Source organism: Mytilus galloprovincialis, chromosome 3 (genome assembly GCF_965363235.1).
Source record: "Mytilus galloprovincialis chromosome 3, xbMytGall1.hap1.1, whole genome shotgun sequence".
Taxonomy (NCBI): domain Eukaryota; kingdom Metazoa; phylum Mollusca; class Bivalvia; order Mytilida; family Mytilidae; genus Mytilus; species Mytilus galloprovincialis.
The window spans coordinates 67,124,522-67,140,135 of NC_134840.1; the positions used below are offsets into that span (position 1 = coordinate 67,124,522).

At 32.1% G+C, this 15,614-nt stretch overlaps 1 protein-coding gene across 2 annotated transcripts in view; it reads right to left on the minus strand.

Annotated features, from left to right (window-relative positions):
• LOC143068689 (fas apoptotic inhibitory molecule 1-like) overlaps positions 1–13,010 on the minus strand; it is a 30,233-nt gene extending 17,223 nt beyond the window's left edge. Inside the window, exon 1 of one of the 2 annotated variants that reach the window (XM_076242929.1) lies at positions 12,870–13,010. In XM_076242929.1, coding sequence (XP_076099044.1) covers positions 12,870–12,949 — 80 coding nt within the window. In that variant the 5' untranslated portion in view covers positions 12,950–13,010. Of the gene's footprint in view, positions 1–12,447; positions 12,629–12,869 lie in introns of those variants that run through there. The other variant, XM_076242928.1, reaches the window with a different exon arrangement.
• Between the last annotated feature and the right edge of the window lie 2,604 nt (positions 13,011–15,614).

The following is a 15,614-nucleotide window of genomic DNA, read 5'->3' on the forward strand; positions in this document are numbered from 1 at the left end:
TTTATTGAATAAAAACCCATTACCCAGAAACTTAAAATCTAAAATTTATAAAAAAAAAAAAAAAAAAAGCAAGCAAAAAAGGAGCTTACGTCAATAGATATAAACAATTTCCCAAAGTTTAATGCAAAAAAGAGTTTTTGAGTTAATGTCCGACATGTTGAGAACAGACGGACAACAGTATACCATAATACGTTCCGTTAACGAGCGTATAAAAAATATTATAATATATTGAGCTGTAATTTAAACACATTCTAGATACATAAATTAATACTAAAAACATAGTCATAGAAAATGGAATGCATTACAAAGGATTATATCCGTAATAAGAAATACTGATTTGTCAAAGACCATATTATTTTAATATTTCATTTACTGTTATCTGTTTTTGTCCATTTTAATCCTTGTTATCTGTTATGAGCCAAATCAATTTGCTGTTTTGCTGTTATTGGGACCCCCCTTGCCCCCCCCCTGTAGTATTTCCTGGCCAATAAGGGATAACGATAGCCTTTTTAGAATTGTCATCCCTTTCTAACACTGCCAAAAATTATACATTCACAGTGAAGTACTTTCATATTACTATTCAGAAATGAATTTGAAAATGTGTCATGACCGTTTACTTTTTTTGCTATCTTTAAAAACATCAGGCCACTAGTGCGTTTATGTCTTTTATCGTGCAGTGAATACAAAATTAAAAAAACATCTTATCTGTATGTAAATTATTTTATATTTTTCTACACCTGATACATCCCTCGGTTGGGGAAAGTACTTTCAGTTGATACTGTATTGTTGTGTCCAATCACACTGTCCAGATAAATTAACGTGAGTAACACAAAAGAGCAACCTAAATTCTGGAATGCAAATACATTGTACTACCGTGCTACCTAAAGCAAGTAGAATGAATGAGTGGTAATTATTTTAAATACATCAATATACGATACTGTTTAGATATTTTTAAAAACATAGTTATTGATATTTGCATGAAACTCACGGAGAATCACATTATAGAAATAATGTGATTCTCCATGAGCTTCATGTAAATATCAAAATATTAAGTAAATATAATTCGTCTAAATAACACCCTTACAATGTTCGATTTTTTTAATTTGCTTTAGCAAATTTTTTGTTCTTTTCTGGCCGACACATGCTATTGAGATATCGTGGCACCAAATCGCATTGCACTATGCCCGGCGCGCTAGACCCCGACCACCTATAGGCTCTACATATTATATAACATACAAGTCTAAACGGAAAACAACGTTCAAACCTATGATTGCATTGGATAAAAACCTTTTTTTTTTTTATAGATACGTGTGCATGTAAAACAAATTTCTTTGTAGAGGGCTCTTAATAAATATATATATATATTAAAAACCAATTCTTCAGAGAACTATTGAAGTTTTTTAACCTCGATAATAAGAATGAAATTTTAAAAAGCGATGTTAGAAAATGTCACTCCTTGTTTATGTAATTTGGTTCTTCAAATTGATATAAAAAAAATAAGATTAATAGATATATGCAGAAGACTTAATTGTTTTATTATAAACAGGAAATAATTTGTAGCCAAGGTCAAAATCTAGAACGTCAAATTGACATTTGACCTTGACCTCAATTTCAAAGTCATAGGTCAGTGATCTAAAATTAAAAGACCCCAGGTCAATCATGTGTATGGTTGTGGAGGAATACTGATTTCAAATACATAAGGGGAGAAAACTCCTATAAGGGTTAACCAAAACACTTCGACTGAAATTGGTTGAAGTTGCGCCTTTTTGTAAACAGTAATTTGGCAAACAAATCATATCATTAACTGTAACAGTTTCTTTTGAATAACGATAACAAGCAAAATTCAAAATTTAGAACATGACCTTGACCTTCGACCTTGATCTCAATTTCAAGTTCATGGGTCAGTGAACTCGAAACGGAAGACCGGAAGTCAATCATTTGTATGGTTGCGGAGAAATACTGATTTCAAATACATAAGGGGAGAAAACTCCTATAAGGGTTTATCCAAACACTTCGACTGAAAAAGGTTGAAGTTGCGCCTTTTTGTAAACAGTAATTCTGCAAGCAAATCTAACAGTAACAGTTTCTTTTGAATAACAAGCAAAATTCAAAAATTTATAACATGACCTTGACCTTCGACCTTGACCTCAATTTCAAGGTCATAGCTCAGTGGTTTCAAATCGGAAGGCCCGAGGTCAATCACTTGTATGGTTGTGGAGAAATACTGATTTCAAATACAAAAGGGGAGAAAACTCTTATAAGGGTTAACCAAAACTCTTCACCTTAAATAGGTTGAAGTTGCGCCTTTTTGTAAACAGTTATTTGGCAAACACATCATATCATTTATTGTCACAGTTTCTTTGGAATAACGATAACAAGCAAAATTCAAATTTTTTTACATGACCTTGACCTTTGACCTCGACCTCAATTTACTTCAAATGGACCAAGGACTTCATATCAAAAGACTGTAGGCCTCTACAACTTATAACGTATGAATTTATCCAACAAATCGCCTATCTTAAATTTTCAAAGGGGAATAACTCCCATAAGATGTCTTCCGATCACTTAAGTCAAATAAATTAAATCATTCTTAAGAGTAGACTAACAATTTGGTGAAAACAGTTTGCCAAAATCTTTTAAGGTTTTAGAGATAAAGCGATAACAAGAAAAAGAGGACGCGGGGAGATAACTCCTATAAGAATAAGTGTTCGGTCACACAGGGTGAGTTTTGAAACCCCCATTACTGTACAACATCATTGGCCAAAAATCCATTCGATATGTTGTAAAACAAAAAAGCATCTCAGTCGGCAGAAGAAAAAAGAAAAATAATCAGAAAAAAAACAAAAGGTCTTTTCACGGAAAGTGGAAAGACCTAATAATGTCAAAAAATGGGGAGGGGAGTTATTTGCTAGGTTTTTGATAACCGATTTTAAGTATAATTTCAGGTTTGCATGATCACATTTTTTTTCAAATAAATGGACTAACTTCCGAGCATTGCAATTTAAAATTACGTCATCAATGCTAATATATTCTTTCTTTTATTCTAATTAATCTTTCTTTTATAGATTCTTCCAGGATTTCAGGTAGGAGGATTTTAAAAGATATCGATTTTGGTTCTTTCTGTTGGAAAAATTTTTGAAGTAGAATTCTGAATATGTAGTATTGAAACAGTAAATAGCATATATGTGACAAGAATGATAATAGATGTCTATATATCTTTTACATAAACTGGAAATTCCATCTGGAAATTTGTAAACATTAAATTTATAGATATAACCATATCAATGACAAGTCATGTCAGCACAAAAAGTGCTGACTACTGGGCTTGTGATACCCTCGTGGGAATAAATCTCCACCAGCAGTGGCATCGACCCAGTGGTTGTAAATAAACTCATCATAGATACCAGGACTAAATTTTGTATATACGCCAGACGCTCGTTTCGTCTACAAAAGACTCATCAGTGACGCTCGAATCCCAAAAAGTTAAAAAAGCCAAATAAAGTACGAAGTTGAAGAGCATTGAGAACCAAAATTCCTAAAAGTTTTGCAAAATACAGCTTAGGTAATCTATGCCTGAGGTAGAAAAGCCTTAGTATTTCAAAAAATTCAAAAATTTGTAAACAGTGAATTAATAAATATAACCATTTCAAGGAACGTTCATGTCAGCACAAAAAGTGCTGACTACTTAGCTTGTGATACCCTCGGAGAAATAAATCTTCACCAGCAGTGGTATAGACCCAATGGTTGTAAATAAACTCATCATAGATACCAGGACTAAATTTTGTATATACGCCAGACGCGCGTTTCGTCTACGACGCTGGAATCCAAAAAAGTTTAAAAGGCCAAATAAAGTACGAAGTTGAAGAGCATTGAGAACCAAAATTCTTAAAAGTTTTGCCAAATACAGCTAAGGTAATCTATGCCTGAGGTAGAAAAGCCTTAGTGTTTCAAAAAATTCAAAAATTTGTAAACAGTAAATTTATAAATATAACCATATCAATGACAATTCATGTCGGCACAAAAGGTGCTTAAAAGAGTGAAAAACCCAGTTAATGTTGAGATTCCGCTTCTAATAAAGCAGCAACATATTAAAACCCGAATGGACTTTCGCATTATGACATGGCCAGGATGTGGTATGACAAATAAAAGAAAATTCTAAAATATACATGAAGTATTGCATACTAGTTTTGTAACTTTAGCATTGCAATTGACTTAAAATTGTTAGTTTTATTTTAGAAAATATATGCAAAACATGTACAGAAAGCTTTTTGCTTATAATTACAAACGAAAAGAAAACTGTCATTTAACAGGCCACGACTAAGTCGTGGACTATTTCAAAAGAGGGACGAAAGATACCAAAGGGACAGTCAAACTCATAAATCTAAAACAAACTGACAACGCCATGGCTAAAAATGAAAAAGACAAACAAGCAACAGCACACACGACACAACATAGAAAACTAAAGAATAAACAACACGAACCCCACCAAAAAACTGGGGGTGATCTCAGGTGCTCCGGAAGGGTAAGCAGATCCTGCTCCACATGCGGCACCCGTCGTGTTGCTTATGTGATACCAAATCCGGTAAATGGTCTAATTCGGTAGGTCACATTCATGAAAGGGAAGGGGATTGTAGTTACGACGTAAAGAACATATCCGATATCATTTGTGAAACGGTTATTCCATAACGGTCAACCAACTCGTGATGGCGTCCGTAAAATTTACGAAGGGATGATTTCAACTTCACCATTTGGAACTCTTGGTTTAATAGCTTCCTTGTGAGCAGCAACCCTCTATCAAGAAAATCATGATAGGAAATGCAAGCACGGGAATATCGTATCAATTGGGAGATATATACCCCGTATGCAGGTGCTGCTGGAATGTTGCTACTTAGAAATGGAAAGTTCACAATTGGAAAGCTGAAATCATCTCTTTTGTCGTAAAGTTTTGTTTTCAACCGACCCTCATTGTTAATTTCTAGATGCAAGTCAAGATATGAGGCCGACTTAACTGTATCTGTAGTATCCTTTATCTCTAGCTCGATTGGATAGATGCGTTCCACATAGTCACCAAATTTTGAATTATTTAGTGAAAGAACATCATCTATGTAGCGAAAAGTAGAGTTAAAGGATATTGCTAACTTCTTATCTTTCTGCCTAAGAAGTTCCTGCATGAAGTCAGCCTCATAATAATAAAGAAGCAAGTCGGCAAGTAGAGGGGCACAGTTTGTTCCCATTGGAATGCCGACAGTCTGTTGAAAAACACGTCCCCCGAACGTAACAAATATGTTGTCAATCAAGAAATCAAGCATCTTGATAATATCAGTTTCAGAGAATTTTTTGTTCGAATCAGTGCTGTTATATATTTCATGGTGTTATTTTAAATGTCACAGCACTTATATGTTTTTACAGAGAACTGAAAAATCTATAGCTAAAGCAAACTTTTTACACGACAGCTTTTTATTGTGTTAATGGCGACACGATGCATGTTTTACAAGGGGGTAAATACTCCAGTACGAAATATTCGTTATCAGTCATACATTGATTGATTTATTGTTGCTTGCTTGACATCTTGCGGCATTTATTTCATGCATATGTATGCAGGAAAGCGCCAATAAAATATGTAGGTACTGCAAAACTGAAAGACCTTGACTAGTGGCGGGAAATTTGGACTGCCACTGATTGATCATTCAGTCTTTGAAGGCTGCATGAACCCAAATGAAGTAAGCTAAATTGGGAAGGGAAAGTCAATTTTCCTTCCATGTTTTATTAACTCAGATGTCTTGCCACATGTATCGGTTATTGTACACTGAACACAAACTCATCAAAGACACCAGATCTATGGTTGTGTACGCTAGATACACGCCTTATGAACACAAAAATTGCAGAAGGTTATTGTAAAACCAATAAGAAAGTTAATACGTTTTTAATCTTGAAAACCAAATATTCCAAAAGTTGTGCAAAATCTCGCTAAGGCAATCCATGCTTGGGATAAGTACTTAAATATATCGAAGACTTTTGATGGTTTTTAACCTTCAAACTAAGTTGACAAAGGTTATGTTTCAATAATATTTCATGTGAGAATAATTATATGTGCTGACTACTGGGATGGTGAAACTTGTACCAACAATGATATCGAACCACTTTTTGTAGAAACTTTTTGTTGTACACCAGTTACGTTTAAACATTTTTTTTTTTTCACTTTTAATCAGTTTTCTCCTTTATTTTTAGGGCGTTGAATGCATGTTAGTTTTTCTATAGGCTTTTTGTTTCTCTGCCTGAGCCTCGTATTGATATGGAGCTTGACACATTGTCTAGACATTTCCCGATTGACGAAAAAATGTTTACTTTTATCTTTTGTTGCCACCGTTTGGTTGCTGATTTATACTATTAACGCATACCTCTCTTGATTCAGATGTTTCATCAATACACACCATGGTATTTTACTCTCTCAATACAAGAACAGTTTAATTATACTAATGGTGATATCCATGCACTAAATACAGAATCCAATTTGTCAACCCTTATACTTTGTCATACATTGACTTCATAATATTTTTCATTCAGCTAACACTTTTGATGTAATTATTCGATCCCTCACTATGCTTAATTCTACCCTGCAATATTATATTAAATATTTGATGCACATTGGCATCGTGCTGTTACATCTGCTTCTGATAAACTCAAAGCTATTTTTGTTTCATTTTTTTGTTGCTTTTTCCTGATTTCATTACAGTATATTTTGTACCAGGATGTCTTATGCTATGTCTTAGTCTACTGTAACAGTAATATCCAAAACGTGATAATCTTTCAGTATACATGTATTTCCAATATCAATTGTTTTCAAGTAGATATTGATAAAACTCAGTGTTTTGTCTGCTTTTTATGATTGGAGAAACTTGTTTGAACATAACGTATTTGGTGATTGCGCTTTTTATTAGATCTATACTATAGGGTGTAAAAAAAGCGAATTGATTTTTGATAATCAAAAAAAAAAAGTTTAACGGCGATGTGGACTTTAGCGGACATTTGTTGTGGACTTTAGCGGTGTTGTGCACTTTAACAGTGCCACACAGCACCAAATATTTTTTCGTGAAGACTCTAAAGTTTATCCAACATATTTATTCATAGTGTTAAAGATAAGCAGACCAGTCTTAATTTCGGTATTGGTTTTTTTTTTTTCGAAGTTGTATAATGATTATTGAATTAAGTAATTTTAAACACGTAAAAAAATGACCAATATATCGAACCATAGGTTTTACCAGTAAACCTAATATAAAGTAAATTAAAATATTACATATTATATTACATGAAAATATTGATAAGCTATTAATGAAACTGAAATAAGAAATCTGATTTTTTAAGTCACAAGAAGTATACTTTGACATTTCTACTACTCCGATAAAGTTATCTGACCTTTCAAATACATATACTTATAACATTAAAAACCTAAGAGTTTTAGAGGTATAAAAACTTTTATTAGCATTCCGTGGCGGAAGAAGACTTTTTATGCATATCAAATGCCGAATTTAACTAGTACTGATATCTTTTTATCTTATATTTGGAACGATTACTAGGAAAGTCATAAAACATTTAATTTGTTGTATAATATATGTGACAAATTTTATATGATGACCGCTTTTATATTGATCTGCTAACGTAATTGATGATAACAGAATTTAACATGAAATGAAAAATAATAACATCAATCTCTACTGATGATAAAACTATTTAATGTCAAAATTTACGAAGACACCGTTTTAAGTTTTTCACACTGTCTTATGCTATAACAATACCCAGTACAATCGATTTTTCTCTTATTGACATTGCTACTCTGTACCTCAAATTACGATTTCGTACCATAAGTTCCTGAACATGGCTTTTTGTACGAAGTGGTTTTTGGTATAATTCGAAATTGATGGCACGAAATGGTTATGGGTACGACATGGTTATGGGTATACTCTGATATGTTTACCTATTAAGTCTGTTCTTCACACATCGTTGTCAATATAATGGAATTTTATGCGACTGTCATACAAGAGAGAGGTTAAGATAGCTATACAACAAGGTTCAATCTACCATATGCTTCATAAAACTGACTGTACTAAGTCAGGAATGTGACAGTTATTATCCATTCGTTTAAAGTGTGTAAGCTTTCGATTTTGTCTTTTGATTACAATATGTTTCGAATTTTGCCTCGGAGTTCAGTACTTGTTGTGATTTTACTTCTTAATAATTAGTATTGGGTTCCTTTACATTTACAGGTGTGTCGTCCGAAACTTTTTATGTCTTGCTTTAAAAAGTTAAATCACAAAAATACTGAACTCAGAGGAAAATCAATTCGGAAAGTCCATAATCACATGGCAAAATCAAATAACAAAACGCATCAAAAACGAACGGACAAGAACTGTCATATTCCTGACTTGGTACAGGCATTTTCAAATGTAGAAAATGGGGGATTGAACCTGGTTTTATAGCTAGCTAAACCTCTCACTTGTATGACAGTCGCATCAAATTCCATTATATTGTCACCGATGCGTGAACAAAACAAACAGACACAATAGGGTTTTTTTTTCTATTAATTTATTATTCTATTCCCAAGATTACTTAAGGTGGGTTGCATTGTCTAAGGACTAGCCTTAACTTAACTCCTCTCATCTGCATGTTCCTATCTTAAGTGGATGTTTTTCGTTATGTATAAAAAAAAGTCTTTTTTATAAAGAATTTGGTATTGATAAATCTTGAATGTTTCTATTTGGCTTTTTATCAATTTTAAAAGCTTGAAATATAAACTAATCTTTTGTCGTTGTCGCATGCTACGGTATATTTTGACAAAAACAACGTTATATCCATTTTACGATTTAGAGTTTTGTATATATAACATTATATTTTAAATTTCCGAAAAATGACAACTTATGTAATTGAAAAGTTATGTTATAAATGATATTTCCATTATTTGAATCCAGCACTGCATTTTATCTTTATTTTGGTTACCACTTTCGGAATATATAAGTACCTTGCCCGACTTTCTCCAAAAAAAGTAGCAATGATTGGACTAAACTTAACACCCTTCTTTTTTGTGAGATTGGTCTTTTTTAACGATGATTTCAATTACATACAAATATCTTGAATCAATTTTTTCTTTGAAGGGCGCTCGTTATTAAAACATTTTGTCAATCTGTTTTGTAATATTTTGGTTTAAAAGGTTTAAAAATATGGATTTTTGTGCAGCTTTTCGATTTTCACGAAATTTGTCAATATTTGAAGATGTAGATATTTGTATATAACATTTTTTAATCGATTGTTACAAAGTACAAGTGTGTATTAAAGGAAGAAATAACTGAATTCAATATACATTGTTTTTGTAAAGTTCTCTATCAATTTGGGGATTTGGGTTTTTTTTCTTTACACTACACGCGCCAAATATCATTTGTTGTGGTTTCTGAAACAAATTTTATTCCACGCGAGATTAACTTATTCACGGACGCATCTTATTCATTATTCAAAGAGTAGAAAGGAGCCGGGTAGCTATATACGATTGCAAAATTCAAAATTGAAAAAAATCTATTGAACAATATACATAATAAGAAGAAAACATCGTTACAGAACCAGTAGACGGTGTTTCCATTTAAAATCCCGAGCTTAGCTGAACAGATAGAAAAACATGGCGGCGGGTTTTTGTTTTCTTTTTATTGTTTTTTTCTAAGCTGCGTTGGATTATTGGTATCTCACCGTCTAAACAAGCATGAAATATTTACCACTGGACGTTAAGTAGATACTATTAATTAATCAGTAGTGACAAAATAAAAGAGTTTTATCCAGGTATCATCGTTGAGGACAGAATTATAACAATAATATAATATTAAGATAAATTCAGAAGATCAGTAGCTGTTGAGGCTAGAAAATAACATGAGTTCTTGCTTCCAAGAAAAGCAACCAGGGTGTGTGGTTTCCGTCATAGATACGATAGAAGGTGGGTGGTTGTTGTAAATACATGAACGAAATTTTATCACTAAGAGTTTTATGAAACTTGAGACTGATACTAAATATATATATTTTATTATTCATAATGTAAATGAAACAACCAATAAAAGATTATGAGATTTGTATGAGATTTAAATGGAAGCAAGTTAACCATACGTCGTACCATTCAGAACTCGTACCACTGCAAACTAGTACCATTAAAAATATGTTCAATATACTTAGTGCTTTATTTAGGTTTTATACCTTATGTAACAATAGTGCCAGTTCTTATGTAACTATAGTGCCAGTTATCTGTTTGGAAACATATTACTTTAATGCTATGTGAAAGACATTTCTATATCTATGTAATAGTTTGTGTATGATACATATGTGAAATAAAGATAAGGTGTATTTCTTGAAAAAAAGTATAGTAATATTTGATGTTTTGTTGATTTTTTATACATGTATGTTGTTGAAGTTGTGGTAAATAAAGCATCAAAAAGAAACTTATTCTTTGTTATTCTGCCTACCAGTATGCTTGCCAGTCACAATACCATTAGACACATCATTATAAATTTCATATATCAATTGCTTACCTTTATTAAAGGAGAGATGCCAATTTGCGGCTACAGATGATTTTTGACAATAGGGAAGACTTGTATTGACCTTCCGTTTGAGAAAGAAGCATGGTCGTATTGTTCAGCATAGAGCTGAATATTGTATATAAATAAATTTCATACTTTCTAAATGTTGGTCATAAACAATTTTAAACCTTTTAAAACAATATAAATAAATTATCTCATTAAATAAAATTCCTTTTAGAGACAATTATGACTTAACCGTGGTACGAGTTTGCATTGGTACCAGTTTGTTTTTAGTGGTACGAGTTGACATAGGTACGAGTTTGCAATGGTACGAGATAACTATAATATAAGTGGTCTTCGTTTCAAAGAACGTCAGACTTGTTTTTAATTGAGTGTGCATTTTGCTTGATAATGGTAATATATTCAGACATAGTTAGAGTTGCTGTTATATTTTTAACGATTTCAATTACGAAATTCAGCTCTAAATATATATTCATTTTGGTATTTGTTTTATATCGGACACCGGTATCTAGGAAGTTCTAAAAAGACTGAATCAAGTGAACTGGGCTTGAGTAAACTTTAAAAAAGTTAGTTTTTTTTTTACTGAGTGATTATTTAAGTTTATGAATCATCTTTGACACAGTGAGAGCTTTAATAAATCAACTGCAAAATATGCGCATTTTTTTCTCTTGAAGTTCAGTAACCGTCTTTACTTATGAATTTTCTAATTCAGTATTGTTCATTTTAGGTGCCAAAGAACATTGTTTATTTTTTAACGGATTTGTATCTGAAATTCAAATCAAAGCATGCTTATTGTTTGACTATGAAGATTGTTGGTAATAATAATTCCATAATTATATTTGTCAATAATTTAATTTTGGATGTAACGCGTCTTCTGATTGGCTGACGTTATTTTGTTATCAGACCATAGACATAATTTAGTCATGTGACCGTGACGTCATCAACGTTTTTTCAAGGTTTTCTACGGTTTAAAATGGAATTTAGAATTAAATTATAAGAAATGACTGTTATATTTTTTCTGTCTATTCGAAATAACATAAAAAATGTGGTGCACACTGTTCAATAACCCGCTACGCGCGTTATTCAGTGTGCACCAAATTTTTATGTTATTTCTTCATAGACAGAAAAAATATTACAGTCATTCCTTAAATAATTATAGATATTTTTAAAAAGCTGGAACAAAACATTTGTTCATGGCACGAGTAAGGTGCTTGACCAAAAATCATTAAGTAATGTCTATAAATATATCATTTGTCATCAGAAGTTAATATCTTTAAGTATTATTCGAATCTTAATAGTGTGTTTACGACTCAAGTCTTCTAACATTCACACGTGGGGAAAAACTAATCATAGATCAGCATGCGACAAAAAATATTAACAGAAGAAGTATTTGCAATTAAGACGGTATAGTAATGTCAATAGAATACAACTTTAAAACAATGAATATCAAGATTTGTGAGACTGATAAATGTAACCCCTTCACCCTAAGTCGGTCATCATTTTTATAAATATGTTTTTTTTTATAATAATGGAATTACGGAAGCTTTCTAAGTAATCATTGAATATTGTATATTAATAAGTATACCGCTTGTTAAACTCATCCAAGTTAATGGAAAAGCCAGGCTTTTATCTCGAATCGATCTTGAAAAGGATCTGAATGTAAATAAAGGTATGAATATTTACCTGGCAAAAGTTCAATAAATGCTGATTTTAATTATAACTACACCTAATGGCTTTGTTGGCAGACACTTTCCACGATTTTGCGTCAACATTTTTTTTTAGATATATTTTTTTCAGCTTTTTTTTAACTTAACACTAAAAATTTAATTCGTTGAAAGGCACAACTTGAATAAATGTATACCTTACATGAAAATTGTCTTACCGTAGCACTTTCATTCTCTTTTTTTCAGCTGCTTTCTCCTTTCTTTTAATTTCAGCTTTCCTCATTTGAGAAATACGGAAAGCTGTCAAAAGGCTTGACATATTTCAGCTTTTACTTTCACAATATTAAATAAAATCAGCTGTATTTCCAACCTATATTCAGACACAGGTATTTCGGATCTAGTAAATATTTTACCGATATTGATTTATAAACATAATAATAATTGCTTCATTGACTTGCTAGCGTGCGATTGAAAAATCATCGTCGAATAATAATCATCATTGCCGAACAATTAAAAGGTATTGACAAAAATCGATGAAAAGTTTAAGAATCCTGACAATAGTGAAAATGATATTACCTGAAACACCTGAAACTAGAAATAGATAGCACTGATCATCAATTATTAAAAGACCTCTACTTACTGTTTTTTTGCTCTCTCTTTTAAAGCCTTTTCAATGCTTCTCTGCTTAGCATTCCGACATGCAGTTAGTATTACGGACATTGTTGAAATTTAAATGTCGTACGTCTTCTCAATGATCTCGGCTGTATATAATATAGATCTATATAACATGTCCTCATAGACTTCCACTTGTCACTAAGCAACCGTGGTACTGCCATTGCTGTTCAGATTGATTTTCCTGTTAAAGTAAATTTCATGAACAATGGGGAAAGTTTTACAATACAGTTGATCTGTACGAACAGGAATTTTCTAGTTTAATTCACCTTTCCTTAGTGTTGTTTAAGGCGTGTTAAAAATTCCTGCAGTTTATTTTTTTATTTCAAAATATTTTAATTTTAAAGAAATCATTATGTTATATTTTTCCTATACAAGGAAGTATAAATAGTAATTGCTGAGAAATTTCAAAACAAACAATAATTTTGCAAATTACATTTTGGATTGGCTTTAACAGCTTTCGTTGGAACACTCCTTTAAAGATTTCGTCTATAAGTTGTATTCTTCATCAAAATTTGTTGCAAAGTTCTTGAATGGCGAATTTTGAAAGTTTAACATACGCCATCACGAGTTGGTTGAACGTTGTGGAATATCTGTGTTACGGAATGTTTTAGTTGTCGAAACCACAGTACATGTATGCCCTCTTGTTCTCGACTGTGACATCGTCTCATGAGAATTATTACCAGATTTTAACCTGCATGAGATAATAATGGATGTCATATTTGGAGCAGGAACTGCTTACATTTCCGGAGTACCGAAGTTAACCCCGAGTTTTTTATGGAGTTCTTCTTAATTTCTAATGGTTTTTGGATTTGTTTGTCTGACGATTTCTTGGCTTTTTTTTTATTTGACTTGGCGTTGTCAGTTGTTCTTCGAATTGTGAGTTTTCAATGTCCTATGGTATTTTTTGCCTTTCTTCTTTAAATGAAAAGCTGCTTCAAGTATGAGTCACATCAAATGTAAGTTTGTATTTGCAATAAAACGGAATGTATGATACAAAAATTGCCACTCCATTTAAGATCCACTTATACGAATATATAAGTGGTACTACATAGCAAAGTCTCATCTGATCAAATTTGCATCTTTAAGTTGAGTGAAGTCGCTCTCTTAAACCCCGTTGTAAGTCATCTTGGTAGATGGATTTGCTACAAAGTCATTACACTTGGTCAAAACCTAATTAGGAACATTCATGCCAATTTTTGCTTTTCTCAATTTAGTTGTTCTCTTAAGAAGACATTTGTTTGTATTTCCCATAGTATCCAATGTTAAACTAAGTCCCTCTCTGATGGTTATCTTGATTGATGGATTTGCAAGAAAGTAACAACACTTGGTCAGCACCTCATACAGATCATTCATGCCATGTTTCGCTTCGTTCCATTCAGCGGTTCTTTAAAACAAAACATGTGTAAGTATTGCTCATAGAGTCCTATGTTAAACTAAGTCCACGCTGGTGGCCATCTTGGATGATTGAACGCATACAAAGTTACAACAATGGTCAGAACACCATACGGAATATTCATGCAATGTTTGGTTTTGTTAAATTCAGTGGTTCTCTAGAAAAAGTTTACGACGGCGGACGACGGACGCCAAGAGATGAGAAAAGATCCATAACTCTATGGACAAAGTGGGTGAAATAGAGAGGTATTTCACTACGTAAGTAAAGTATTTCTGTTTGTTGAATGATTCGAATATAACTGCATCAAATATAAGCAACTCACAGATGCAAAATGATGACCAAAATATTTGTATTTCAAATAATTAATACTTGTACACGAAATTCAAATTTTATATTTTATGTGTCTTAAAAACAGATAACAAATGTCAAAACATTTAAAAAAAAAAAAAAGAATCAAAAACAATATCTAAAAATATCGCGTAAATGCGGATTTACATTATATATTAGACATATTGAAATCGAACATCCCAGCAAACCCTGTCAGACACAATTAGTGAACTCACTTTTTTATCAATTTGTTTGTCATAAAAATATTTTTTTAAATGAATTGGGCTCAGTTTTCTCGTGTCATGGTTATTTGAATGTAACATCCTTTGAGGTTTAGTGTATATGTTACAGCTTGTACGGCGCATATAAAAAAGTTGATTTTACTAGTAGAAATAAAAGAAAACCATTCAAACATCGGATAATTACTAATTCATGGTACTTGCACCAATATTTTTTTTTTTTTTTATCATATTCTATAAACAACGGTAAACTGGTTTCTTTCCGTTCAGGTAAAATAAATGAAAATTATATATATTGATACATTGTTATTCAAAATATCTTGTCGATTGAACAAACCATGACACCTGATAACAATTAAGCTTAAATTATGTATCGTTTGTTTTGAAACTCACTTTTATTGACATTTTGCTTTGTTTGGCAAATATAAATAAAGTAAAATTGCTGGGTAAACGTGTTTAATAAATATGTGCCTACGTGGCGTATTTTGAAATGACAAAAACGACATTCTTGTTCCCACAAACATTTTTATGCCCCAATTATGGGCATTATGTTTTCTGGTCTGTGCGTCCGTCCGTCTGTCCCGCTTCAGGTTAAAGTTTTTGGTCGAAGTAGTTTTTGATGAAGTTGAAGTCCAATCAACTTGAAACTTAGTACACATGTATTTTATGATATTATCTTTCTAATTTTAATGCCAAATTAGAGATTTTACCCCATTTTCACGGTCCACTGAACATAGAAAATGATAGTGCG